Genomic DNA, 25,023 nt, shown 5'->3' with positions numbered 1-25,023 from the left:
TATTTTACTTTTTTCACAGGTGGTTTCCTTTTGAAAAAGCAATATGGGTCATTTTTATTTTCTGTGATTAATGGCCCAAACAGCATGACGCCCTGTTTCTAAACCTTATCATTGTAAATGTAGTTCTCTTTACACAGTGATTTAATAGTTGTTTTCACTGATTTTGAAATATAATGAGTTTAAATCTACCTGTCAAACCACTATTCACAGTTTTGAACAGCATCATTTAGAGGGTTCTTAAATGTCATCAGGCACTCTTATTCTCTTAAATCTTTAATTAATACATGCCCGTTGAGCAACATTGTAGTCTACGTACTACATGACACACTGCAGATGTTCTTTGTCATCTATCATCCTAATGGCTGTTACTTGTCTGTGTTTATCCATGATAGGAAGATCTGTGTGCACTGTAAGTGTCGTCGTGAGGAGCATGCAGTGACAACCATGCCTGTAGAAATGGAGAAGACGGTCACCAAGCTGATGTACGACTTCCAGAGGAACTCTACCTCTGACGATGACTCCGGCTGTGCTCTGGAGGAGTACGCCTGGGTACCACCTGGACTTAAACCTGAGCAGGTATGTCACACTCACAGTGGAAGACATGAGTTTCCATTCACACCGGTAGCATGTTCTCCAAAAGTTCATTAAATGGCTAAACAATGACTAAGCAAAAGAAAAATGATTAAACTTCTTGTACTGGGCTTCAGACTTTGGCTTTTCAGCTTGCAGCTTTGTGCAGTTTCTGCCAGATGTTTGTAGTTTATATATTAAGTGTGAAGAACAGAGTGCATCTGCAATTCAGGTCCTTCAGACATGGATCACATTGCAGTCACACTGAACGAAGGCTGGTTATGAAATCTTAATGCTTTTTTGAGTACCGACCAAAATGTTTCCATAGTGAGTATCAAAAACTGCCAAGTACTGAAAGCTGGCAGGAATGCCTGGTCCAATTCTTAGTCATGTTTACTTGTTCCTTGGTCAGACATTTTCTGATATAAATCACTTTTAGGGATTTTGTTTTTACATGCCCATTAGACCTGCATCTCGACATATGATCGCTCACCAGTTACGCTGACTATGCCTTTTTTGGCTAATGGATAACAAGGATTATGTTGTTCCTACAGTTAAATTAATCTCCAATTCATTCTGCCTGCAAACATGTTTACAGTAGGCTTCATCGCCCTCACAGCAGTTCAGCTAAGCTTGTGTAATACACAAACATATTAAATGGCCCTGTGCACATCCAAGAAAATCCTCTTTTACGATGCTCCACTGAGCTGTTGGTGTGCACATGTGGGAGGGTTTCCAGTTTTGGAGGACAATAGAAGTGTTTATAGAAGCTGGATTCATTTTGTTGATGAGCTGAGAGCAATGAACTGGTCAATACAATGCTGGCACAGCCCCGTTTTCACCTCCGAGGACTGAGCACAGCTATTTTTCATCCCCCTCCAGGGTCACACATCTAACCCTGAAGTCAATTAGGTTCTCGTCTAGTGGCAATATGACCTCAGGAGCAGTCAAGCCATTACGGAAAATGGGCTGTGCGGCTTTAAAATAGCACAATGCTATAACCCACCTTGAAAACACAAGATTTATTGCGGTTTTAGCTTTTGATTTTGAAAAAATGTGACAATTAAGATCATAGTTTCATGAGGGGTCTTAAGCTATAGTAATATCTATTCTATCTAAGTTATTCAGGCTGTGGATATATATTGCCTAACCTGTCATAGAGGAGTGAAAGTATGATGTGGGGCTTTTCATCACCCGGTACTTCCTCGACGCGAGGTAGAGACAGAGTGAGAAGCGAGGGAGATGGTGAACACAAGGCTAATCTCCAGGATCTAAACGGTGGGTTTAAGTTTCCCCGTAGGGAGGCAGTGCTCTGTATGAGCCTACTATTTAGCCAGCAGTGGTGTAAAGTCGCCACTCTGTAACAAGAGATTTCAAACCAGGACTGCGGCATTCAATCAGGTATATCTTAGGGATTATGAGGGACAAGTCAGATATATCAGCACTTAGGTGTGACTTGTGTGTGACTTGTGTGTGTGTGTGTGTGTGTGTGTGTGTGTGTGTGTGTGTGTGTGACTTGTGTGTGTCTGTGTGTCCATATTTATAGAAAGTAAGTAAGGGACTGTCTCAGCCTCAATTGCGTTTCACCAACTGCTGACATACAGACATATTTCATTATTGAGTGTGTTGGAGATGTTATTGAGCTGCAGCGTGAAGAAGGGCCTGCCAATATTCTCTCTCCCACTGTCTCCCCTCAGCTCTCCATCCCTCACAAATAAAATTCTTGGATGTTGCCAAGTCGCAGCTTGTCAAGGCCAAGAATGTTACTCAGCAGTGGCCTGCAACTGGTGTGTTTTTTTTTGTTTGTTATTTCAACCATCACGTAGCTACAGTATAATGTGCAGAGTCTGCTCAGCATATAGCAGGGTCTGATTTTAATTTGCAGTCAAACATGAAGTATGCTTTTTCAAACCGCTGATATATGCAATATTCAAATAGAAATTCAGATCAGGGTTACTCATGCAAGCGAGAAGTCTTTCCAGGTTCTCAAATGGTCCCGCAGATCGGATGTGAATAAATTAACATTCAAACAACAAAAGACGCGGTCTGAAAGATACCTGAGGGCAGTTTGCTCCAGAATGTTACTTCGGACAATTAGAGGCATACAAGTCAGAGTTTAAGGACTATAAAAACTGACAGCTACTGACCATACTTGATTACAGCTGTGAATAAGCACTTTTCAATTGAAAATCAGAAGAAACCTATTTAAGCTAGCATTGCGGTTCAAGTAATGGAAATGTCTGTCATTCAGTCCACCACTTGGATCTAGAAGGACATATTACAACAGCTATATAATAGTTTGACACTAAATTAACTACAGATGTCTTACAATTGAATGGATAATAATGACAAAAATGATGTGCTTAACAACAGCATGCTAGCATAAATTCAATCTCACCGCTAGCATGACTATAGTAAAAATGGCTTAATATAGCACCTGCACTTGAGAAGACATTTATATTTCATGCTGAATTAATCCATCTCAGGCCTTTTGTACATCTCAGCAAAGATGGACAGAAAAAGAAAACAAAGCCATTAAATCTGCCCCCTTCACTATGAAAACACCATCTTTCCCACCATGTTTGGCTTTTACTACCAGTGTTTTCTCAACAATATAATATCTGTGTCCACTAACCACTGTAAAGTGGCTTGTTGAGAGAATGTGAGGACTGGTGCCTGGTGGTGTCTTTTCCTCTGGATGTCTGGCCATTAACAGCAATAGAAACCAGCTGTGTGAAGCGATCACTCTTGTCACTCAGTTTGCAGAAGTCCTAGCATTTGCCTCAGCTTTTAAAAACACTCCTTTCAGTACAGTTCCAAATTCTGCCCTGTCTTTAGTTTCGCCTGCTTTCGATTACAGTTATTATCACAAGCTGCTCCTCCTGGCTCTCGCTGCAATCATGTGTCCATTATGTTCTGCTTGTGTGCATGCGTGTGTGTGTGTATCCGTCCTTATTTTTCCTCGGGGCAGTGTGCCTTTCACCTCCAGATTGTTAACCCTGTTGTGGTTGGAAGCGTGTTTTGTAATTTATCATTAAGTGTGTGGGTGTGTGTGTCTGGTAGCATACGTATGTGTGTGTGTTTTTCTTATGTGCATATAGGCCCTGCGTGATTTATCTGTGCTTGACCACAGTCAGTCTTTTATGGACAATCCTGAGATCCCCTCTGGGCGTCCTGAGCCGTGCTGCTGGACACAGATCCTGCCTCCCTTGCCAACACCGGTGGAAGCCAACAAAAGCAGAGCAGAAGGAATTAGGTTACACTTACAACAAGAGACTCCCGCTATAAATTCATCCTAACAATAAACATGCTTGTATAAGGCTACTTAAAGGAAATATAGACACCACGCTGCCCTTGATACATAAAGTGATGCTACTGCTGCGGGACAATGAAACTTTGTTAAAGAGATATAATTTTGACATTGGTTGTGTAGGCGTTTTTGAGTCAATGCATACTGCATTATTCTAGTTAATATGTGTGACAGACTGTGTGTGACTGCCAAGGACAAAGCTGATGGCCTCTAGTCAGTAGATCTATTCAGCAGACAGATATGTTATTGAGATTGCCGTGACCCAGTCAGCAGGTATCGATCATGTTTTCTCTCTTTGCATTCCAAGTCTTTGCTTTATCTCCCACTCTTTCTTTTTTCGTTCGTCTCATTCTATTTTCTCATTCTCTGTCCTGCTACTCCTCTCTCTCTGTCCATCTAACATTTTTATCCTGTCTTTATTTTTCTATCCACACTTCCCCTTTATTTTTATTTGACCTTTGTCTTCAAATCTCCCTTTTAAAATCCTGTGGCTTTCGTGGTCCCCCACAAAACCCACCCACCCAATCACATTCATGTATGACTGCCTGACCTCTGTTATACCCCGGCCCCCCTGTTACAGTGCAATAGAAGGACCGCAATAAATAACAGGGAGATAGCATTCATTGTCTGCCTCTATAATGTAAAGAATGTCCAAGTAATTTGGTACGGCCAGATTAGCATTAATCCTCCCGTCGCACGCATTCGCATGCACACACACACTGCTACATGCATATGTGTTAATCACTTGTTTGCCCTTTTGTGTGTGTGTGTACGTGTGCGAGAGGGTGTGCACATTTGACAGGTCACTAATACATTCCCCTGTCGATGTGCAGAGATGGAGAGATGAGGTTCCATTAAGTCTCCACCGGTGGGCCATAAATCAGAGTGATTTTAAGTGTGTGTGCGTGTTGGTCACTTCTGCTTTTAGATCTTGTTAATTTTGTCTTGGTGCAGTTGAAACATTTAATACTGACAATATTAAACGGATATTTTTAATAATCCGCTAATTATGTTTTTAATTTCTCAAATAAAAATGCCACCTTCTTCAATTTGAGGATTTCAGTGTTTCTAATCTCATATCATAATGAATTAAATCCTGTTTGGTTATTCCACTGTTGAACTGACAAAATGGTTCATTAGAAGTTGCTATCTTGGACTTGGGGAACTCTTGATGAACATTTGTCCTTATTTTCTGATATTTTATAGACAAAAAATGTCAATATTTTAATCAAAATGTACTTAAAGTTTCTTATCTACTTCATATACTGCAGGTTTTTGTAAGCTCCTAATACATCCCCTCTTCTCTTTGTCAGGTTCACCAGTACTACAGCTCCCTGCCCGAGGACAAGGTGCCCTATGTGAACAGCCCAGGAGAGAAATACCGCATCAAACAGCTGCTCCATCAGCTACCGCCCCACGACAATGAGGTGAGAGTCCAAACTGGCCCCCCCTCCCCCATCACCTCCATCCATCCATCCACCCTTCTATCTCTCCCTTCCTCCCCTCCTTCAGGGCAATACAGAGATAAGAGAGGAGTAGGGAGGAGACAGACACAGAAAAAATGCTCTGTCTACTTAATGGGTGTGAATGAGATAGTGTTTGTGCGTAGCTGTCAATTGAAGTTTTTTACTTCTATAAAGCATTACTACTATTTAGATATTAGTGTGATTGTGATAAACAAGTGGTATTGTTACTGAGAAGCAGCCTTTAGCAGCTCTAGACTGCATTTAATTTAATTTGTGATTCATAGCAGGGAATTCAGTTGAAAGGTAAAGGCAGGGTATGTAGTGCTCCAGAAAAGGCAAAAAAAAGCCAGAATTTGAAAATAAACAGGCATGGATATATGCATATGCTTTATACACTACTGCACTCACTCACACACACATATCTTCCTTTCAAGGCACAACAACCTATAGTAAACAGAACCATATCTCACCTGTTTGAAGTAACAAATGTCACATCTCCCTGCATTTATTTGAGTGATATTGTGTTTCACTTCTGGGAACCGAGTTTACTTCCACTGAAAGTCTCGTGCTTTGGCCTCGTTGTTGATAAGATCATGTCTGTTCAGTTTCTCCTCGGACTACAGGCAACAGTCTGACCATCACATGTTGCTTTTCATTCGATATTCATGCTTTTTCTTCTCTCCTTCTACAATTCAAGCAGTGCCCCCTCACTTCACTATCTGTCAGTATCCCACTGCCCACCTGACCCCCAAACTTTCTGTCATTCATTCAATGAGTGCACAGGCAGAGTGCACACAGATACGCAGATAGCTAGGCTGACAGGCAGGTAGCCCGTCCAACCATTTTATTCAGGGAGAATGAAATGATTGGACTGACATATAACAGGCATGCACCAGCTACAGATACTGGATTTTCTTCTTTTTTTATTGTCACACCGTTTTATTTATTGATTGCTGTCAGGATGGACAGAGAATTTCAACAATAAACAAAAATTCTTCTAAAAAACATTACCTAACCTAGTTTAAAATCACTGGGTGACATGTTCCTTTATTAACATGAACAGGGGTACTCTAGTTTATCTTGAGTCAATACAACATACACCATTTTGGCTGAAAGAAGTCCCCAACAAATAAATTATTCATCCCTGTTTGGGTAACGTTTGCTAAAAACTACTACTTTTTTAAAACTGAAACTACACATTGGCGACCCCGTTTTTAAAGATTTCTTATTCAGAATGGACAAAGGGCTTGGGGCTCGGGTTAGTTGTAAAAGTATTCAGAGATGGACTAATGCATTGTTGATTTTGGTCTTGTCATGTGATTTTAACATGAAAATGTCTTTTTTTTTTAAGGTACGCTACTGCAACAGTCTGGACGACGAGGAGAAGCGAGAACTGAAGCTCTTCAGTAACCAACGGAAACGGGAAAACCTGGGCCGAGGCAACGTCCGGCCGTTCCCCGTGACAATGACGGGGGCGATCTGCGAGCAGGTAGCTGACATGAACATCAGAACATCATTTTTGCACCGTTTCCTCCAGCAGGAAGGATATATAACAAGATCAAAGATGATCTGAGAGTAGCCTGTCGTTTTCTCTTCTAAATGTCATGTCTGCGTCGCGTCCCGTGACAAGAGTGAATTAAGTGTGACAAGATCAAAGGCGTGTCATGTGGCCAGTGGAATGAAAGCAATGAATCGTGGGACGGACATACTGCGCAGCCTTCTGGCATTTCAGGCTTTTGTTATGATGTATGAGAGGTGCTTTATGTTGACTTATAAAAGGGCAGAGATGCAACAGTCATCTGCTTTTATAACATGGTAGTGACCTCGTCCATCTCACTTCAATGCGTTATGGAAGTCTTGCCTTTGACAAGGTCCTGAGCTGGTGTATGTGTGTCTTTGTCTCTGTGTGTGTGTGTGTGTGTTGTCTCATTCTTCCTGCTGCCATATGATCTGTCACACTCAAACAATCCCAGCATTTGTCTTAAAACAGCCTTACATAATGCCTCAGAGAACTGAGTGACAGTTTAAAACGGCCCTAAATCTTCCAGCAGCGCCAAGCGTCCCATCAAATATTTGCTGTTTTTCTACATGTAGAGGCCTTATGGGACTACAAAGTGCAATGGAGAACCATCTTTTAACAACAAACTAGCGCGCTCTAGCATCCGTTAGCCATTTGTTACTTTGTACAGCAAGTGGAGCTGCTCTCTGTTATGTTGGTGCCCCGGGTGTATAGCTGCTTTACAGCTTGTGTTTCATGTTTCGCTCAGGAGACAGCACACACACACACACACACACACACGTGAAAGAGCAGATTGTCGAGAGACTGTGTATTGATTGAACCCCCCCCCCACCCCTACCCCTGCCTCCTTGCAGCAGTACGGCTATGTGCCAGTTAGATAACCTGATTGTAACTCTCCCTCTGCCTCTATCTTTCCATCCCTCTAAATCTACTTTGCCTACCTGACCCCCCCCCCCCCGTCTCCTTAGCACTACCTATCATTCATCTTTCTGCCTTCTGTACCCTTACACCTCTGTGCTGATCTCAATCTCCTCCTATATCTCTCTCCATTTTTATTCCTCCCCTCTGCCCCCTCCAATGTCCTTCAGCAGCCACTCAACTTTCCCTTGTCTGTCTTGAGCTTCCCTTCCCTTTCCCCACATACATAAACACACCCTTGTGCTCTTAATTTAGTGTTACTGTGTTATAGATAGCTATGCATCAATCTGAAACACTGGATCGTTATCAGTGCCAATACCGACCTCATTGAAGATCTCAGGAAATGTGCACTTGAACCTTCTTGGAAACGGGTTCATCACTGATGGCCTTATTCTGCACTATTAGCTGTAACTAAAAACATCCAGCTATTAAATTATTACCTTGTTGCCATTCTTATCGAATCACCAACCTGTTCTCTATTACTAATAGCCAATTGGTTCACATTTTAAACTGAATTCTTACTGTCTAATGCTCCGCTGCTTGATTTAACAAGAATTCCATCGCATTAAGGAGCAATAATTATACTTAATGGGACCCTTGAACCATGGATGCATTAAAAAAAACTGGATACAGTGTTTCCTCAATGGTGCTCTATTCATTCCAATGAGCATTCTCACAAAGCGCACTCACCTCCATGCATCCTTTTTAAAAAGCAACTAAAAAGTTTTTGCTTGAAAATCTAATCAATGAATTGAATAATAGTTTCAGCTCTACCGCCCCAGCTCGGAAGGCTAACTGCTGGTAATAACACTAACAGTCATTTTAGAGTGTTTGTGACACTCAGAAAAAAACTATATCAGATGTTTTACAGTTTTTTAAATCTTTACTGTTAGTTAATGGTATTCTTGGCCGGTAGGTGTCATATGACTTGAAGTAATGAACTTTCTTAGTCACTGTCACAAAGAAATAGTAATAACACATCATGCACAAGCCTTAAGAATGTTGTGTGACCTTTTCCACTTATTTATAATATGATGTACAGTTTTGTTAACACATCAGAGCAATGTTATCTAAGGGAATATTTCACACTTTTCTCAAAAATTCTCTTCTATCTCCTTTTAGTGCGGAGGCCAGATAAATGGTGGTGACATTGCTGTGTTTGCGTCCCGCGCCGGTCATGCCATGTGTTGGCACCCTGCCTGCTTCGTGTGCAGCATGTGCAACGAGCTCCTGGTGGACCTCATCTACTTTTACCAGGACGGGAAGATCTACTGCGGCCGGCACCACGCTGAGCGACTGAAGCCGCGCTGCACCGCCTGCGATGAGGTAGACGCCCGCAACAAGCGCACGCACATGCCTGCACATGGGTGATCATGTGTTAACAGATACATATATCACCTCCTCGAACATACTGTGCCTGTAATGTGGGACGGAGTCTGTAGAGCTATTTATAAAATAATTACACGCACGCATTCAGTGCATATGCATGCCTACATACACACCAAAATACTGTCATATGATGCTCACAGGCTTTGCTGCCCAACACACCCTGTCACAGTTTAACACATGCAACATTTTTTCCAGTCTAATGGAAATACCAACATCTTGAGCTTCCAACCATTTACACTGACTTGCTCGCTCTTTAAATGGGGACAAAGACACTGCTAGCACTTAAAAAGCACCCCTGTGTTTTAACATCAGTGTAATTAAAAGTAAAAGCACCGTCTAGGTTTCACCAACTCCCCACTCGCATTAGCCGCCTACACAATTCAGTGACAAAGAGGATGATCTAAGACTACTTAGAGGTGCTACAGAGGAGAAAGTGGTGCCTATGGAGGGGGAGGGAGGGAGGGAGGGAGAAGGACCCGATTCTTTGTCCTGTCATTCAGCACCCAGTAATAACCCAACTGAGGTTTTACCTCCAAGGACCAGTGATAAACGATACTCTTATCTCTCCCTTCTTAGATCATCCTGGCGGATGAGTGCACTGAGGCAGAGGGGCGTCACTGGCACATGAAGCACTTCTGCTGTTTCGAGTGCGAAACGGTGTTGGGGGGCCAACGCTACATCATGAAGGAGGGACGGCCCTACTGCTGCTCCTGCTTTGAGTCCCTCTATGCCGAGTACTGCGACTCCTGTGGGGAACATATTGGTAGGCTGCACTGCTGCCCCTTATCTGTCACTGTTAATACAAACTGTATTAATCACCAACAGGTCTCACAAAGGAATGCTTAAAAAAAAGAATATGATATTGCTAGATACATGTATGGAAAAAGTGGAAGATTGGGCTGATTTTTTTTTTTTTTTTTTAAGGAGGATGAGTGACCTCATTTTTAAATCAAGAGTCACACAAAGGAGAAATAATTACAGTAGAGAGGTGGCCTGGTTTTTAGCAATTTATCACTGAATGATGTCATTCATAGTCATGCATTTATAGCAAAGGCTCAGAGCAAAGGACAGCATAGACCTCAGCTTGAGTACAGAAATATGTATCATGCAGCATGAAGCCAACCTGGGGTAAAGACGTGACGGTATCAGGTGACTTTTCACCTTCAGGATTTGTTTTTTATATCACAGGCAGATGCACCAAGAGTCCGTTAAACAAAAACATAATCATCTCACGACCTGAGAGCACTCAAGCGTTTTTGAGGCAAACTCACTGAGACAAGACACTGAGATATTTTTCAGCAGGAAAGCTTCATATTAGCACCTCTTGGCCCCATGCCATCTTTTGTTTAGAAATGTGTGTGTGTCATAGCAGGATGCCCAGGTGTGTTTTTGGCACACACGCTCAACAAATTAGCTCTGTAATTATTTTTCAGACAGGATATAGAAAAGTATTTGCTTCAAAAACACAAGTGATTATAAATTGAAACCATCAGAAAACAAGCTTGAACCAGATGGCAGCCATTACCAAATACAATGGAAACCGCTTATAGTGATCACATCTGTCCAGGTTAAATTGATCACTTTAAGCGGATAATTATTATAACCACATTTTTTTTCTTTCATTTATGTATATTTATTAGCCTACATGAATATAAAGTAATGAAACAGACAGCTTTGCCATTCACTGAATTTTATTGACTGTTTCAAATTACAGTACAGCTGTTTCAAACTCAGTGTGCGCACATTTTTGAAGCAGCAGGAGTTCTAACTTTTGCCAATGACAAGTTCCTTCTTTCCCCCGGCGGCAGAACAGGCGAACAGACCGGTGATCCTTTCCTCAGATTTCTTTCCCCTTTTTTATTGTCATAAGCTTCGAGGAGACTACATTTTTCATTGAGAGAAAATTACTTTCTTTTTCCCATCATGATTGCAATGTGTACGTGGCACCAGCCTCAAGTAACCAGCTGAAGTAGACAAGTTACAGCGAGGCAATAATGGTGTTGCAGCCACTAAGTACATATCACTTGTGTATCATGGGAATAAAAAAATAGGATTACCATATTAATTTTTTCCCATATGTTGTCATGTGTGAAAAATGAACACTAAAGCGGACTATCTGATTACTATAAGCAAATTATTTAAACAGTATTTGTATAGGAATTATTTTGTCCCAAGCTTTTTGATCCATTTAAGCAGCTGATCCCTGTGACCGTGATCACTATAAGCTGTTTCCATTGTATCCTGTTTTTTTCCCCCTGTAACAACTGCAAACACACTCAAAATGCAATGTGTTTATTCAATGCTGAGCAAGCTCTATAAAGAGTTTGCCCCCAAGCACAGTTAAGTTACAGCCTCTAACTTTATTTTCTCACACAAGCAACTTGTAATATGCTTCTGTTTTCACTTAAAACTGCATTTTTAATAAGGATGTTAAGATGTTTAATTTCAAACTCTTTGATTAAGGCATGGTGCTTTGTATCATAATTGTACATTTGCACGAGTCCCACAAGCTGTCATTTTATGTAAACCCTGTGTACTCTTTATCTTTCATGCAGGCATTGACCAAGGCCAGATGACGTATGATGGGCAGCACTGGCATGCCACAGAGGACTGCTTTTGCTGCGCCCGCTGTAAACATTCCCTGCTGGGTCGCCCCTTCCTGCCCAAGCAGGGTCAAATTTTCTGCTCCCGCTCCTGTAGTCTGGGGGAGGAGCCCAATGGCTCAGACTCCTCTGACTCTGCCTTCCAAAGCGCTCGCTCAACCAGAGAGTCCAGACGCAGCTCAAAGGGGGGAAAGAGTGGTGGAGGAGGGGGTGGAGTGCAGGCGGAGAGATTCTCAGGGGAGGTGGACCCACTGTCTTTACAAATGGATCTTCTGAGTCTCTCCAGCCAAACCCCCAGTTTGACTCGTGAGCCACCTGCCTGGCAGAACCAGAAGCAAGCAGGGGATGGCTACAAATATGAATCCCAAACAGACCAGATTGCCAACCCCACCCCTCTCCAGCTCCTTAGTCAGTGCAATGTCAGGACTTCCTATAACCCTGCCTGCGCTGGACAGACCAATCAACAGCAGGATCACAGGATCAAGGAGAACGGAGGTTTAAAGAGACCTCCCGTCTCAGCAATGAAGGGCCACTCTCTGACTGAGACGTGGTTCCAACAGCCAGGTCCAGAGGAGTACTATCCACCCAAGCTGAGGACCCAAAAGAGCTTCACTGAGGTGTCCCATTGCTCTCAGCACAACAACAGCTTCTCCTCAGATAAGCGCTCCATCAGTCTGCACGGCTTCCAGAGGGACCGGGACAGAGATGCAGGGCCGCCGGCACCACCCCAGGTTGCGAGAAGCAGGAACCCAATCAATGCACTTAACTTCACTGAGCAACTGACCCCTCTCGAGCAGACCCCAAGAGGATCCATGGAGTCCCTGGCCCTGTCCAACACAACAGGTGGGTATGGTAGAAGTCATCAGACCTCTGCTTTATTAAGATATTTTCTCTAGCTATAGTCAGATTAAATCAATAAATGGTGAAATTGACTTTAATTCAACTCTATATCCTTACAGGTAACTCAGCAGATGGAGGAAAGCGTCAGGAGCACCTTTCTCGTTTCTCCATGCCAGACCTTAGCAAAGACTCTGGAATGAATGTGTCAGAGAAGAGCAACATGGGCACCCTCAACTCTTCAGTGCAGTTTCGTAGCTCTGAGTCTCTTCACAGCCTCACAGCAAATCAGCCCTATATGGAAATGGATCCCCCCAGATCCTCCCAGTACCAGGTGCAGTACTGTGACCCCTCTGGCATGGGTGTGGGTATGGGTATGACTCATTTACCGCCTGGCTTCACCTTCCAGGAGGAGGATAGAGTTAGTTTGGTGAGCAGTGCTAACGCTGCCCGCCTGCCACCCATCAGTGAGCGCAGGATGGGAGGTGGTGTAGGAGGAGTAGGCGGAAGGGGAGCAAACATGCGGGTAGAGGGACCAGAGGAGACTCCCCAGAGGCGTCGGCACCACCACCGCTCTCGGAGATCCCGGCGTTCCCGTTCAGAAAACGCTCTCAACTTAGTGGCAGAGCGGAGGGCAAGACCTCAAGAAAGACCACAGCTGCGCGTCTGTGAGGATTACGACCGTTTCCCACCACCGAGGAACGCCAGGGAGTTTGGAGTAGGAGGAGGAGGGGGAAGATACCAGCCCCAACTCTTCAGGCAGTGCCCTAGGACCACTTCAGACCTGACACTTCAGAATCCAGGGGCCAGCCGGCGCACAGGCTTAAACCAATACTCCTGGGATGATTATGATGACGACGACTGGTGCTCCACCTGCTCTTCTTCCTCCGAATCAGAGGATGAAGGTTACTTCCTAGGTGAGCCAATCCCCAGACCCATCCAGCTGCGCTACCTCAGCAACCAGGAGCTCGTCCATAAGTACAACAATACAGGGATGGGAGGACCCAACCGTAGCGGGCAGTTACATACTCGCAAACGCAGAAAAAGCAAGAACTGCATTATTTCCTAACATCCTGACGTCTGAGAAAAGAAATGACTCATTGTCACCCCAAAATGACACCCAGTCCATTTATTCAGTGTTGTTGAGTGTTGAATATCATGTAATTGAAAGTCAGTGATGAATTACAGTCGGTAAACAGTGAAAAAGCACCAGTGTTTGCATGTTTGTTCATTTTAATGTTTCGGAATATCTCCTGAGTATTAAGGCTAACAGTTACATGTGCAGTTCTACCAAGTCACAACATTTATCAAAAGCTGATGTGCAATTCTTTTTAATCATCACTTCCATGCAGCAAACAAGTGTGCAAGATAGTCGGTTTGGTACAGTAGCTTTTTCATGCAATGTGATTTAGATATAGGATATACTGTACTATTGTATTCAGTTCATAGTGTGTACATAGATAAATGAATTAATAATTTCACTTAAGTTAAGGAAGTCAGTGTAAATATGGTTGTAAATGAGGCCGCACATATTTTTATATTTTGTATGGATAGAATCATTTATGTATTAAATATCTATAATGTAGAGATAGAAAATGACAAAAACAACTTATGCATGTTTTATTTGGCTGACCTGGTCCTGCATTTGGAATAAAGGAGTATTTCAGTGAGTGATTTGACTGACAGCTGGTGATTCTCTCTAGAGCATGACAACACATTTGTCAAGTCTGTACAAGTGTGTATAGCAGTCACCTTCTCCATCTGTTTAATGCATAAATGAATGATAATGTGGTGTAGAGGTTGATTAGAGAGTTATCCTCCACTGGATTGTTAATATACGGTATGCTTGGATGGTAATGAGTGCGGTCACATTCAAACCTATACAGCTCAATTACCCTGCAGACATACAAAGTATTCCACTGAAACTCTGGTTTATTGCATCAGCCCTTAAAAGTTGGGAATTGCTGACAATTGGGTCCAGAGCTTTTGGTTTTAAATCTGAAGCTGGTTGCATCCACAGTTAGCAGGTTCACTTGTAGCCTTGTTGTTACTTAGAGATTGAAGTATCACTAAATTACAATGAGTTGCATCACACAAACAAAGTCTTAGAGAGATAGATTAGCTGTTACTTAATACAGTATTTATACATTTTACCTACAAATTGTAACTGTTGTGTAGCTAACTGAACCAACTGCTAGCTTCTCATTTAGAGTGAAGAGTAAAGGGGGAAGATATAGTTGACACAAAATGCTGTGAATCAAACTATTTAAACTGAGAAGGTTTTTCATTTACATTTCACAAAAACATCTCAATATATCCCAAATTACAAAACATTACGCCAATAACATAAATAAAAAAGACCAACATCAGTTATGGTTAGCTTAGCACAATCAGATACTTTCTAGTCTTTACAACTGTATGAATACTAAATCTAAATCTGAAACTTTTTTTCTTCATCTTCATGCATAAATAAAACAGTCATACCAACAAAGAACTGGCAGTTTAATTTAACCCCATAAAACTTATATTTGGTAGCTTGTGATACTATAACTTTATGATAACTTTGATTTTGATTGCATTTGATGGCGCTACAGATGTTTTCCAGCGACTGATTTACATTTTTCTGAACTGTTAATGGTGCAGCCCAATTTTATAAATCACTACTTTTCACTAGTTAGTAGCCATTAAGATTGGCATGTATTTATTGGCATGTACAGTATAACAGATTGTATCTGTATGCGTTAAGAACTGTCATACTGTAAATTGGATTGCCTCTGACGTCCATGTGGTCAGGGGATTACTGCCACTAGCCCCCCTAATCCACACACATACACACATACACGCATATGTTTGGAGCAAGGTGTGTGAACACCAATCTCTTGATTAGAGGCGTTGAAGCGCTAATGCTGTTGACATGGTTGGCACATTACTACGTTTACTTCACCTAACCTCAACTTCCAAGGCGTGTGCTTGAGTTTTCATGTTTACTCTGGGACACTCGGATAACTCCCAGACGGGGAGGAAAAGAGTCCTCATTTAGTCAGCCATAGGGTAAAACCAGCTGCGTAAACATGTGAGATACATTATGTCAGACTGCTGATGGCTTGGTTTGAAAATATGGACTCTCCCCTGCAGTTAGCAAGTCTTCAAACTACAACATTAGTCACATCAACTGAAAGCTTGGATGTGTCTCACTGCAATCATCGTCTCCACATATAATGAGAAGCACACACACCAGCCTCTGTTCTCAGTAATGCACCTATTGTTCTTGACACGTGAGCCTTCCTTACATCATCATTATATAGCCTATATCAGTTTGTTTCATTATTAATCCCTTGCCAAGTCTCACACCAGTGTGTGGCTTCTCCATGTGTTTAATTAAAAGCAAATGGACGCCATACAGTGAGGGGTGCCACAGATTGCAGCCATATGCTTCCTGGGCCGTGCCATATTCAAGGTAGCGGATGGTGAGGGGATAATCCTTGAGTTCGTGTGGATGCTTCCAGTCGTTGTAACAGTCGTATTGTCAGCCACGCACCGACTGCAAGTAAATTAGATCCACGAGTGTTTAGCCAACGTCATGATTAACTCACAGTACAAAGAGTTTATAGTCTACTCACATTGTCAATAGAAAAGGAGACTTTATTGTTTCCTGATCATGATTGAAAGCTAATTTAAAATTCACCACCAAAGATGATACTGTTCATTCCAATATGAGATAATCCACCAAGTGTCAAACACCTAGTCTGATTCAGTGAAAGTAAAACCTGCAAACCATACTGTATGTCCTTCAGTCTTTTACTTGACCATTTTCTAGAATGTGCCAGAATTAGCCTTTGGGTCGACTCGTACCTTCTCTTCTCCTTACTCCTCTCTGCCTGTAAAAAATATAACGCGCCTCATTTATTCTGACAATTGTGTAATAAAAAGTTGGCAAACTTGTAAAATAGTGTATTCATATAAAACTTAAGAGCTGTCTAAAAAGTAAAAAAAACAAAAAAACATTTTAATTAAAAATGTATCATTACACTTAACTGAGATTTCTAATGGAGCTGAACAATGAGAGACGACTGTTATGTGGAAATACAGTTCAGTATTATTGCCTGTAGATTGATTTTAAGCATGTTCTCAGACTCTTATTCTTGGAAATTCAATTTAATTAATGGTCATTTTATTTATATAACTCTCAAATCACAGCTAAAGTTCTCTCAGTTTATCTCAGGTTATCTCAGGTCTCTCAGCAGGTCTCTTTAACTCTTTAATTTAATTTAAAGAGACCCAACATTCCCTTATGAGCAAGCACTCGGCAACAGTGGCAAGGAAAAGCTTCCCTTTGGGCCTTGACTGGTTGGTCAGAAAAAGAAAGAAATATGGAGAGGAGCAAGAGAGAGAGAGAGTGAGACACAGAGAGGCACAGTAACAACAACAATGATAATAATAGAAGTATGAGTAATGATAATAACAATAGCAGCATGCACAAGTGTCAGGCAGAATATGGTTATGGATGTCAAGCAGGAATGATGGGAACCAACATCTAACTAGGTATCCAACTAGGTGATCCCTGGTTCTGATCCACAGGAACCTGTGAGACAAGAAAACACAATAACTCCAGGGAATAAGTTAAGTTAGTAACATGCATTAATGGTACATGGACAGATAAAGAGGGGGAGGAGGGGAGAGAGGAGCTCAGTGCATCAAGTAAAGTCCCTCAGCAGTCCAGGCCTATAGACTTGCAGCTTTCGGTTTAGACTTAGAAAAAAGCACTTTGGAGGATAACTCAGGATCTAGTAAATTAAAGCAAGCCTTTTAGCTATAGGCTACTTAATTACTAATATCATAACATGAGCAAAATGTCCTCATGTGACAACAATGCACCAAAGGTTGTTATATTACGGAAACAGGTTGAGGAATCTTGGCTAATTGTGTTCATGTCTATTTTTTCCTCCCGCAGTAATCCTCCATCGAATTACATTTACTGCCCCTGTTTATTAAGGCCTGACAGTGTAGCCAGTGTCTGGAGAAAAGACTGCCATGCTTTCATTAGCTCTGAGGTATGTGTCTGCGCTGGATAAACAACAAGTCAACCAGGTGACAATGTGAAAATAGACAGAGAAGATCCCCTCCAGACATGCTTTAAGACATATTAAAAAGTACTCTACTATGAATTAGAAATTGTCTGTTTTTTCCACAAAAAAGTTCAAGTACCTTGTTAAAATCATTAAAATGACAGATTCTTCTTCTTTCAAATTTAAAAATGCTGAATATATGAACATACAAATATTCTTCATTTTTAAAAAGTTAAACTGCTAGATACAAGATGTCTCCTACTTCCCTGAATCGTCCAATCTTATTGTATGTTTAAGTTTCCTAATCACACTTGTGTACGTTGCATACTGGACAACAATTGGCTCCAAACTAGTTGTGATGTCACAAATCATGCTTGTAGGTACCTGCTTTTAACACAGATTTAAGGTGAGCACACAGAAACTATCCACCTTTGATACACTATTCTGCACAGTGGAATATAAACAAGAGAAGTAACAATAACCAAAATATCTTTTTGAATATAGGGGGACTTTAAGGTTCAGTCAGGCCTTGCTAGGTCGGAATTACATACATAAAGTTATCTGCTTACCTGTCTTACTTTGCTGCATCTTTAATCTCCCTCAATTGCAGACACTGTGTGACATAATGGGGTTTTTATTGGTCAGTTGGATGAGGCATTATTTCCTTTATGACAAAGAAAAAACTGCCATCATACCTTAAATGTTTTCTAAAGTTATATGACTTTATAATATCTGTTCTGGGATTGTGCATTTAAGGTTAATAATTTAAAATGTATTATTAATACCAGTGCCAAATAGTTTTAGAAAAATTCACATAAATCTTTCCATCTGAGTGCTCATTTTTGCCAAGTGCACTTCAGTACAGTGTGTATTACCTGTGTATTATAATCCACTTCAGTTGGAAAATGTACCAGTTTAATTAACAGCAACACATATGTTAGTGTGTGTGTGTGTGTGTGTGTGTGTGTGTGTGTGTGTGTGTGTGTGTGTGTGTGTGTGTGTGTGTGTGTGTGTGTGTGTGTGTGTGTGTGTGTGTGTGTGTGTGTGTGTGTGTGTGTGTGTGTGTGTGAAGGCCCAGATGCACAGCTGTCATGAGTTGAAGCTGTTTGAGTTGTTTTGGGAGACTCTAAAAGCCATAATTACCGGTCCTTAAGAGCAGAACGGCTGCAAATTACAGCTGGGCTCTGAGCAAACTAAAATAGCCGGATTCAATTATTTACAAATGAAGAATGCCAATGGTGTGTTATCGCACACATAGACACACAAGCAGCTTGCTCACATAGGCACGCAAGTACACACAAACTCTCTCTCCACACACACACACACACACACACACACACACACACACACACACACACACACACAGACTGGGGTGGTGAATAGGAGACGCATGACAAGACTGACTGAGGCCTTACCAGCAGTCTTCCTTCCTTCAGCCTCATCATGTGTGTTCAATTACAACGGCAAGAATGCACCAAAACACAGTTATCACAGTTTAACCCGACCTGTACTTTAATGTGACGTTTAATGAAAATCCCTTTTTTCAAGGTGAACAGAGCATAAACACCTCAAGGTTAAATGCGGCCATTTTTCACATTTAGACATTTTTGGAGAGACAAAAATCATTGTCAGGTGTCATTCCATATTCCGACACTATATCCGGAAATGTCGGACACATATATGGCTAAGAAGGATAGGGCAAGTTTATTTGTATAGTGCATTTCGACAGGGCAATTTAAAGAGCTTTACATAAAACATAAAAGGCATCAAGACAAAATGTTAAAGCAACATATGGTCATATAAAAATACATTTGAATGCAATTAAAAAGAGCTAAATAGAAAATAAAAAGCTCAAATAGAGTACGACAGATAAAACAGGACAGTAAAAGTTACAATGCAGTGTCAGATATTAATCAAAAGCCTCATATTTGATTGAATAACAGTCAGCTGAAAATAAAAAAGTCTTCAGCCTTGATTTAAAAGAACTAGGAGTTACAGCAACCTGCAGTTTTCCATTGCAGATATATGGTGCATAAAAACTGAAATTTGTCATGTACCACATATGCAGAAAATATGCATATGCAAAGTTTTTCCAAATCCTGTTGAGACTTGTCCTTTAATTCTTGATATATTCTTAAGGTGATAGTTGGCTGACTTAGTAATTGTCTTGACTACACCAAGATTTTAATACATTTTTTTTACATTTTTGTCTTTGTTTAATTGATGTATTTCTGGAACAACCGTTTGTTGATTAGTTCAATGTTCTTCAGTGCTTGTATTGGACCATAGTCCCTTGGTGATATCTAATGTCAATTTATGTGTCTCTGAGTCAGTTGGAGCATGTAGATGTTGAACAGAAGAGGCCCCAGAATGGAGCCTTGGGTAACTCCACAGGTCTGCTCAGATGTGTAATTACCTATAAACACAAAGTAGGCCCTGTCCTTTAAGTAGGATTCAAAGCAGTTTAGGTCTTTGCCAGAAAGTCCCACCCATCGGACGTAGGGTCATGAGGGCATCAGAGGATTTTCCTCTCTGATCGCCCACTCACAGGACCCCCTCTGTTTTAGCAATTAAGTTACACTGTCCTGTGTGAGAGGCTCACTCCTCTGCTGAAGTGGATGTGCTAATATTGTGTGACAGTTACACCCTGCTGTCCATCTGCCTCTCCTCTCCTCTCTTGTCTTGACTTCCTCCTTGCAACAGACAACCTGCATAGCAGACCCAAATGTTATTATCTCCAACAAGTTCACAACTGTTCATATCTAAATGATGCAGCAAAAAAAGGAATAGTGAAGTAAGTAGTCAAGCACAGTATTAGAGTTGTAGATCTCAACTAAACCCCTTTAATCACAAAATGCATTCTCACCCACTTAAGCATGACCTTTGACCTTCCACTGGCCTCTGCTGTGACCGGACGACTCTATACATCCGACTCAGCTTCACTTCTTATACTAATCCCCTCCTTCAATGGACTTGACTTTTGCAAAGTGCTATAATCAAGTCAATAGGAATTATGACACACACTCTGCACCATTAATTAGAGCTTATAACAAGTCTCTGTGGGCCCCCCCCATTAGGCTTGATTGTGAGAGAAAGTAATAACAATTAATTTTCAGTGTTTGCTCTGTCTGACATGTGGTACCATAAATAGCTGCCAGGTTTGGGTTAATCCTTAGACCCAACGGCCTTCGGGGGCACCTCGCCATAATGAAGAGCGGCATGATGGGTACCTCGATGCTGCGATGCCAGAGGGCTCCGTCTGGTTCATGATATCAGCCCGCTCCACCCCTCCTCGCTGTGACTCATTAACAAACTCACGTCCCAGGAGGGGTCCCATATGTGTGCCACCTGTATGAAATCACCACAGCTAGTTACATTTAATGCAGGACACCATTCGTCTGATTTGTTTTAGCGTTTCCAATACAATCACTTAACTGTCTGTTGTGTGTATTCACTTATTTCCTGCCTTTTTCTTTCTTCTCTCTCTTTTGTCTGCTCCCCCACCCACCCACCTCTCTCCCTCTGTCTCGCTCTGTGTCTTTGACTGTTTGGCAGATATGATGGATGAACTGATTATTCCTCCAGCTGTAAATGAGGCAGATGAGGTTTGTGATGTTGACTTTACAGTGCTGTATTTTTCCAAGACTCTCCAAGACCGACAAATTACCATTATTCTGTGATTTATATAGAGACAAATGGGACGTCTTTGTATCTATTCATCTTATATCTTATAACATTTGCAGTTGTAGTTACAGTAGATTACACGCTTTAGAAAAAGTTATGGATGATATAAGAAACATATGATGTTTCCATATTTAAATATCCCCTCTAAAGATGATTTCATACATATTACAACTGTACTTGTTCTAATCATCTGTGTCTATTCTGTCAGTTTTTCCACAAAAGAGCTCAATTACATAATTAAAGTTTCTTAAAATTACATCCACTCCTTCTCCCTCAATGAAACTCTATGACTGTATAAAACTACTACAAAAAAAGAAAAGAAAAAAAACACATGTTTGAGATGGGGGGAACGTTAATACATATACTATTCAGTATTTTAGGGTGATCATAGCCTCAATAGTAGTTATATTTTACAGTAATGATCGACTAGGCTTACCAATATGTATTTCGCTTGTTTAATCCTCCTCTAAATGTGTAGCCTGGTGGCAGATATCTGAAACACTGCCCACATATCAAATGTTGTCAAGTGATTCGAATAGAGTGGTAACAAAATGGCCATTCAGGCTGAACATTAGGCTGCTGCATATGTTAACTACAGTATGTGTATTGTTTATTGTAATGGTTTACCATGAGGACAGTGCAATTGTCATGATGGCCCTGTATCTCTGTCTATAGAAACCTGATGTACAGATACATGAACAGCTCAGTTGCTTTGCACAAGCCTTCGCTAAAGCCACTGACTAGTGTCAGTATGACCTGCTAATTCCCCTGGCATCTGCTACTCATTCTCTACCACTCAGACATAATCTTCAAGCACAATGGACAATTTAATCAGGTGGAATTTTAGTGCAGTCTGTGCTCTAACTGACATCATTTCATTTATTAATCATATTCACATGGCACACACAGAGCAGCATGTGTAGGCCTGGTCACTTGAGAAATCAGCACAGTTATCGCATGTCCGGAAATCATCCAAGTCGACCAATGTACAACTTGAGACTAATGAAACAGTGACTCATTTAATCTGAAATACATCCAACCGTGTTCACTCCTCTCTGATTTGCAGCGTTGCTTGTGAGCTCAGTGTTGCCAGGCGGAGAGACAGAAGAATAATGGCCCTCGTTTCACCTTTTCTTTGCTATGCATGCACCACTGGAGGAGGATTTTACGTTTTGCCTCAGTCCCAGAGTAAGATATAAAAGACCTAAAATATACCATTAGGCATTGTAAAATGCTGCTTTCAAGGTATGACCTGAGGCAAGGTCTCATGATGTTAGACATGGATTTCAAAATGTAGGGAGGCTGGATAGGGCGTCTGCATATGTGAATGGTAGACTACTTAAACATCATTCTCAGGTATTGGTGCTTGGTGTGGAGATGCTAAAAGTAGCATTTTTCCAGCGGCAAAAGTCAAGCAAACTCTGTTCAATATGTAGCAAAGAAATTACAGAGTTTAATCAGGCCACACAATGTAAGCTAAAACCTATTAAATTTTAAAATAGAAATTATAGCATCAACAGTAAATGTAATTAGTTACTCTTACTTTAAATCAGCCTCTTTCTGCACCCTGAGCCTGGACCTGAGAGAGCACCAATTTGAATTAATTTACCATGGTTGCTATGGGGGATTGATCAGTGTTGGCTGCCCTGGTGCATCCCTGCAGAAGATGAACATCGCCATCTGTTGATGTAACTTTGCCATTACAGCTGTGTCAGTAAACTGAGGCCACTGAAACCCAGGTACATGTATAATATATATATATAATATACATAATAATATATATAATAAACCTGATTGTCTTGGACCAAAATCAATTTTATTTTTTACATTTGTTTATCAAATTTGTCATTATTTTGTATTTTTGTGCCTATAAAACAACACAGACTGGATACAGGGACTAGCCAGGTCTGCAAGAGTAAACCATTCAATCCAATTAATCCTCCAGTTAATCCTCCTCCAGTGATAACAAGGCACAGCAGGACATCAGTACAGGAAGATCAGCACAGCCAAGATCCTGTCAATCACAGCTCGCATCCCCAGAGTGCTGAACTGTGCGCAGAATGTGTTTAGTGGCTAATGAAGATCCTGTGGCTGCTGGCAGCTGCTGGCTAGTGATAAGACAGGAGAGACCTTCAAATATATATCATTATAGCCAGTGAGCTAGTGAAAGAGCCAACTGGAGGCAAGGAGCCCAGGACTTAGCAGAACTCACACTAATAATGGCAGAGGTAGAAATGACTGAGGTCGAAATTGTCGGGTAGGCAATTCTGATTTCTAATGATCCTGCATCGAACGCATAAATATACAGTTAATATGCTGACACAATGTTAATAGTAGCTGAACAAGACTATGGAACACATTAAAAGTTGGAGGTACACCATAGACATAAACACTGCAAACTTTAAACTGAGACAAGGTAACAAATAACAATCTTCCTCTTTGAAAAGTGAACATTTGAATTCATGACACTCAAGTAGAGCTGCAACAATTAATCAAGTAATCGATTAATTATCAACTATTAAATCAATTGACAACTATTGTGGATAATTCTATTAACTGCTTGCAGTATTTTTTAAGGGAAAAAATGTCCAGATTCTCTGTTTTTAACTTCTCAAATGTATTTTCTGGTTTCTTTAGTCCTCTAGTCTATGACAGTAAACAGATTGGGGTTTGAGACATTAATCAGGACAAAATAAGACATCTGAGGACGTCATTTTGGATTTTTAACCATTTTCTGACATTATATAGACCAAACAACTAATCGATTATTTGATCATGAAAAGAATCATTAGTTGCAGCCCTGCATTCAGAGATTTTGCTCCTACAACCTTACTTGTTCTGTTCTGACTGTAACCTTATGGTAACAAACACTAGTAAACTTTAGGTAAATACTGCTGTGTAACAGACATTACTGACTTAGTATGATTACTTTGTGAATTGTCTCTGTGTTTGACATCATCTGGTAACTGTTCTATAAAAGTTACATAGTCTGGCCTTAAGATGTACGTACAGCCTACTTTAAAGCCAGACTATGTTACTATTGGGAGAATAAATATCACATTCTTCATATTACAAATAAAAGGTTGAGTACAAAAGTGATAAAATGCACCGATACTCAATACTCCCACAGCCTACTTGGTCTGGTAGGACCAGTAGCTAATGTCAGTAAACGTCAGGCAAATATTGCTTTATAAAAACTTGTTTCTGTGTCCATTTGCTGACTCTTTCCCACTTGCATCACTGTTACATTAGCACCCAGCTCCAGATGTAGAAGTTTGGCATTATCCCTGTGTCACTTCAAGCTGCTGAGGCAACAGTTCAGCAAAAGTGGCAAAGTTTCACTTTAACAATATGGCAGATTCTAAAAGTAAAAGAAACCAGACAAGCTTCAGTGTGAGTGTCTCGGTTATTAACACCAAGGTCACCAACATGTCCCCAAAGACCTCCAAAGAAAAGAATTACAGAAATATAGGGAGAGACAAAGAAAAAAGAAAAAAGAATGGCGATAGCATGGTGAGAGTGGTGTTGAGGGACTTTTGGGACATTTCCAATAATTTCATACCCTGCATTGGTCAAAAACCACACAGCACATCTACAAAGGACCAAAAGGAGCACTGGATGACTTATTGCTTGGCTGAAGGCTGAAGAAGGGAAACTACTG

At 41.1% G+C, this 25,023-nt stretch overlaps 1 protein-coding gene across 1 annotated transcript; it reads left to right on the top strand.

Moving 5' to 3' along the window:
- Positions 1-392: 392 nt before the first annotated feature.
- Positions 393-14,265, top strand: prickle2b (prickle homolog 2b). The gene is made up of 8 exons (XM_062415671.1): positions 393-576; positions 5,194-5,307; positions 6,698-6,835; positions 8,906-9,109; positions 9,749-9,935; positions 11,728-12,618; positions 12,735-13,097; positions 13,143-14,265. The coding sequence occupies exons 1-8, from the start codon at positions 445-447 to the stop codon at positions 13,679-13,681; spliced, it is 2,568 nt and encodes an 855-aa protein (XP_062271655.1). The 5' UTR covers positions 393-444; the 3' UTR covers positions 13,682-14,265.
- The last annotated feature ends 10,758 nt before the right edge of the window (positions 14,266-25,023 follow it).

This window comes from Scomber scombrus, chromosome 3 (genome assembly GCF_963691925.1).
Source record: "Scomber scombrus chromosome 3, fScoSco1.1, whole genome shotgun sequence".
Taxonomy (NCBI): Eukaryota; Metazoa; Chordata; class Actinopteri; order Scombriformes; family Scombridae; genus Scomber; species Scomber scombrus.
Note: the sequence above shows the minus strand (reverse complement) of the source record. Positions and strands in the feature narration are given on the sequence as shown.

Excerpts from the sequence above, each read along its gene's own strand:
- prickle2b (XM_062415671.1), top strand. The coding sequence starts at position 445 with ATGCCTGTAGAAATGGAGAAGACGGTCACCAAGCTGATGTACGACTTC. Across the intron at positions 5,308-6,697 it reads TACCGCCCCACGACAATGAG|GTACGCTACTGCAACAGTCT; the intron begins GTGAGAGTCCAA and ends TTTTTTTTTAAG. Across the intron at positions 9,110-9,748 it reads GCTGCACCGCCTGCGATGAG|ATCATCCTGGCGGATGAGTG; the intron begins GTAGACGCCCGC and ends CTCCCTTCTTAG.